The sequence below is a fragment of the Microtus pennsylvanicus genome, chromosome 3, assembly GCF_037038515.1.
Source record: "Microtus pennsylvanicus isolate mMicPen1 chromosome 3, mMicPen1.hap1, whole genome shotgun sequence".
Taxonomy (NCBI): Eukaryota; Metazoa; Chordata; class Mammalia; order Rodentia; family Cricetidae; genus Microtus; species Microtus pennsylvanicus.
Window position 1 is genome coordinate 142,975,584 of NC_134581.1, and position 4,494 is coordinate 142,980,077.

A 4,494-nucleotide genomic window follows, 5' to 3' on the forward strand; every position below is an offset into this window, starting at 1 on the left:
AACAAGAAACCAGAGTGTAGTAGTAGGAGCGGCAGGGCTGTGTCCCGCCACCCGGCTAGCTTTACCCGAAATAATTACACGGAAAACTGTATTCTTTTAAACACCGCTTGGCCCATTTCTATCTAGCCTCTTCTAGGCTAACTCTCGCACCTGGACTAGCCCATTTCTTATAATCTGTGTAGCCCTCAAGCTGGCTTACCAGGAATGATCTTAATCTGCGTCTGCCTGGAATGGGAGAATCATGGCGACTCCTTGACTCAGCTTCTTTCTCCCAGCATTCTGTTCTGTTTACTCCGCCTACCTATGTTTTAACCTATGAGGGCCAGCCAAGCGGTTTCTTTATTGCTTAACCAATGAAATCAACAGATTGATATATGACACTCCCACATCACCAGAGCACTGACCAGTATCCTTAGACATTTCTGTCTAAGGACATTTCTGACTTCTGGCCAAGACAGAGCTGGCTGCGGAGAAATGGAGCAGACATGCTCATTTCTCTGGCCCCGCCATAGCTGCCTGACAAGCTTCTTGCTGCTATTGTCATCAGAGTTACAGGGAGAAGAACAGAACACATCCAAAGGGGTGTTGGCTTTGGAAAGTCACTCTTAGGTGTCTCTCCAGTGTGTGCCTGCCTCTGCCTCCTGAGTGCTGGGATTACAGGCATGCGCCACCACCACTCTGCTCTTTGGTTACATTCTTTAAAAGATGTAATTTACAATGATGGTCAAAGATTAAGCAAAGCTTCAAACTTAAGCAAAATAAAAGTGTGTGCTGAATTATTTTCTTCAAGAATTTTCTTGTGTAAATGCAAATGTAAGGTGTTTCTTTAAGGTCAGTTTATTTAGATGTTTAGACATAGGGTGGGGAAAGGGTACTTATTTTAGAACACCAGGTATCAACCTCTGGCCTCTACATGGGCATTCACACAAACACACATGTTTCTATACAACACACACGTGCAGAGGGCCCAGAGCTGGGGTCCAGAGGGCTGAATGGGCACCCATATTAGCTATTCTTCTGAGGTCGTCTCATCTCTCTCTCAAGGATGGGAAATCTTTATTCATCTGTCAATTCCTTGAAATTTAGGGATTTGTCTCAGAAGGAGCTGGCCAGCCCCTCTCCTTAGAAATCCCCTCTTGGTTCCCAGGATTGAGAAGGGAAAAGATGGCAGGGGCTGTTCCGGTCCAGGCTCCTTCCAGCTGTTCCTCTGACCTAGGCACTAGATTTGAGAAAATGGGCTCAGGTGGTTGGGATGCTCAGGTGGTTGGGATGCAGGGGCTCAGGATGTAGGATCAGGGTCCTGGGCCTTGTCCTCAGGAGCCTTCACTTCCAGCTCCACTTCCCAACTCGGCCCTAACTACCCCGCCTTAAGAGCACTTCTGATGCCCAGGCCTAAGCAGACAATACCAGTGGCACTATCAGAGGACAGCACACACCCTCTCCCTGGAGCCGACAGGACGCAGGGCTTTTCGTTTTTTAATTTTTTTATTTTTATTTTTTTTGCCCAGACTGTTGAAGTTCTCAGAGCTAAAGCCAAAGAAAGCAGAGGGGAAGCCACTGAGTGGGGGAAGAAGGAAGCCAAGGTCATGTTTTGCCAAAAGAAAGGGGGCAGAGGGGGAGAAACGGGAAGACCCAAAGGGAATTTTTGGACAGAAAGTGAAAGAAATATCAAGGGCATAAATTGGAGCAGTCTCTTACTGGCTCACAGAGGCTCCTACAGGCTCTCTAGGGCTCACAGGGCCTCACACGGCCTCACATCCTCTTGCCTCTGGATCCTCTCAAACCACACCAGGGCACCCAAGTGCTTCCGATAACTCCCCTGCACACCCGGCAGTGCTTCAGCCTCTCACAGATTCCTGCACACACCCAAGAACTCTCACGCTTACGCACTCTCTGTGGCCTGCCTCAGTTCACCCACCATGGCACCCCGTGTGGCCCTACTGCTGGTCTTCAGCCTGTTGGTTCTCGGGACCTTCCCAGGTAAGGCTGAGGAGATAACTAAGGTGGGGGGGGGGGGACACACAATGGCTTGTGGGTAATGTCTCAATCTCAGACTGTTATGATGCTCATGAAAGACCCTGCAAGTTCATGTCAGTGAATCTAGGGGTCCCCTGTGTCTTCTGTGTGTGCCTGTCAGAACGAGGGTGCCTGTATCCCTGAGTTCCAATGTGGCTCCAGTCTTGGCATATCCTGGGGCCTATAGCTGCCCATCTCTCTACAGGCTTCATGTCCTGATATGATAATCTCCGTTTCCAGGCAGCAGAAGGAACCTATGAGCATAACTAAGTTGGAGTGTGTGTGTCGTGTCTGAAGCCCTAGTTTTGATCCCACTGCCAGGGTTGTGGGTTAGAGCTTTGCTGTGTATCTGCTTCAGTTTGAGAGAATGAGAAACACTGAAGCAGGTGTGTTTAACAACCTGTTCCCTTCTGGTTGTTTCTTTTTAGGGGCCTTGTTTGGTGGTTTGGTTTGTTTTTTGAGATAGGGTCTGTTGGTGTTACCCAGGCTGGCTTTAAAGTCCTGGGCTCAAGCGATCGATCCTTTTGTCTCAGTCTCCCTAATAGCCGGGCCTCCTCGGTGCAACAGCCATCTGCTGGCTATGTAGTAGTTTATACGACTGCAAAGGCCCTCAGCTGGGGCAAACGTCCCCTGTCCCGGCACTGTGACTACCATTAACTCTCTATTTTCTGAAACATGGTGAAAATGGAGAAAATCTAGGAGAGGGTGTGTGGCCAGGGCAGCAAGAAGACATACAGAAATGGTTGTTTATTAAATGCCTTAGCTGACTACGATACGTCCAGCAGCTGCCTGGGCCACAGTGGCACACGGTGGCTGCGTACCAGGTCCGGTTCCCTCTCACACAGAGACGCTGCTGAAGTCACTTAGGGCTGCGGCCTTCCTTCCTCATGGCCTCCATGTCTTCTCCCCTTCTTTCTCCTATCTCAGCCCCAGCTCTTGGGGGTGCCAACGATGCAGAAGACTGCTGTCTGTCTGTGACCCAGCGCCCCATCCCTGGGAACGTCGTGAAAGCCTTCCGCTACCTTCTTATGAAGGATGGCTGCAGGGTGCCTGCTGTTGTGTGAGTTGTGGGAAGAATGTCTAGCCCATCTCCCCGTCAGCCTTATCCCTGGACCCATGGCCGAGGCCACCTTGCAATAAAGTCCCAGAAGCAGGTCCCCACACATGGCCTCCGAGCCTCTGCCCCTCATTCTAGAGCCTTCTAGGAAACTGAGTTGCAGGCCTTCACTCCCTCTGACCTCTGGCTGCAGGTTCACCACACTGAGGGGCTACCAACTCTGCGCACCCCCAGACCAGCCTTGGGTGGAACGCATCATCCGAAGACTGAAGAAGTCTAAGGCAAGCCTGACCCTCCTCAGCCCCGCCTCCATCCTCCAAACCCCTGTCCAAGATTCCAGCCCATGACCCTGCTTCTCCTTCCTCCGTTAGAGCAAACACAGCAGCAGTTAACCATGACGGCACCAGAAGGAGCCCTGTGTCTTGAGCAAAGGGATCTGAATCACACTGGCTCAAGGAACCAAGGCCCAGAAGAGAGGACCAGGCCTCCTGATGCTCTGCTCCAGACCTAACCCAGCCAGGGCTATGCCTAGAGCATCAATATGAATGTGCGGGTTTGTGTGGCGAGATCACAGCCTCTTCCTGGCTAGACTGCAGGGCTTCCAATAAAGCTGCTTGGTACCCATGGATCTGTCTGTCTGCTCACTCTCTCCCCAGGAGGACAGGAATAGGAAGGGAGGAGGTGGAATGGCAGCATATATTTTGCACCCTGAGTTCTAAGCAATCTGTTCATCAGCCTCCACCTCACACTCTGCCGCTCCCAGAGCCAGCCCCACCATCAAGGACCTAGTTCATCTTTCCCCAGCCTGTCACTCTCTATTCAGCCATACAAAGCTTGCATCAGCAAGCTGAACAAAGTCCCCCGGAAGCCTCAGACTTTTCTGTTTTCACCATCCAGGAGGGTGTTTCAGCGTCCAGGTGTCTCAAGGATGAGGAGTAGGGAAGCTTCGATGGGGATAAGAGGATGCGGCTCTCCTGTCCAGGAGAACTTCCTAGCCACCGTGTTGCTCCCTCTAGCACTCTTCTCCCCCCCCCCCCCCACTTCTGTTCTGGGGCTGGAGGTTTCCTCCTCCAGAAAAGCATCCTAGACTCAGACTGGGTTAGGTAGCTTTGCTTCCTCCCAAATGCCCATGGCTCTGCCCCCCTTGTTCTCCCCTACATACCACCCACCTGCACACACATGTGCACACACACACACCTGCACATGCGCATGTGCTCACACACACACACACACAGAGCATTCATTACAGTAACCTATTTTGCTAGTTTGTCCTTCTCCCTGGACAAAGGTCATATCTGTGTTGGTTTCCAACAGATCGCTTGGTACAAGGAAGGGAATCAATACACATTGGCTTAGAGAATGAACAAATACGAGAGATGGGTCAGCAGCCTTGGAGGGTAGGCCCCCATCTTCCATTCCAG

At 51.3% G+C, this 4,494-nt stretch overlaps 1 protein-coding gene across 1 annotated transcript; it reads left to right on the forward strand.

Annotated features, from left to right (window-relative positions):
* The first annotated feature begins 1,692 nt into the window (after positions 1-1,692).
* Ccl19 (C-C motif chemokine ligand 19) lies at positions 1,693-3,699 on the forward strand. The gene is made up of 4 exons (XM_075968082.1): positions 1,693-1,980; positions 2,944-3,076; positions 3,267-3,354; positions 3,445-3,699. The coding sequence occupies exons 1-4, from the start codon at positions 1,920-1,922 to the stop codon at positions 3,463-3,465; spliced, it is 303 nt and encodes a 100-aa protein (XP_075824197.1). The 5' UTR covers positions 1,693-1,919; the 3' UTR covers positions 3,466-3,699.
* Positions 3,700-4,494: the final 795 nt, after the last annotated feature.

Coding starts and splice junctions, on each gene's coding strand:
- Ccl19 (XM_075968082.1), top strand. CDS start 1,920: ATGGCACCCCGTGTGGCCCTACTGCTGGTCTTCAGCCTGTTGGTTCTC. Junction 1,981..2,943: donor GGTTCTCGGGACCTTCCCAG/GTAAGGCTGAGG, acceptor CTCCTATCTCAG/CCCCAGCTCTTGGGGGTGCC. Junction 3,355..3,444: donor GAAGACTGAAGAAGTCTAAG/GCAAGCCTGACC, acceptor TTCCTCCGTTAG/AGCAAACACAGCAGCAGTTA.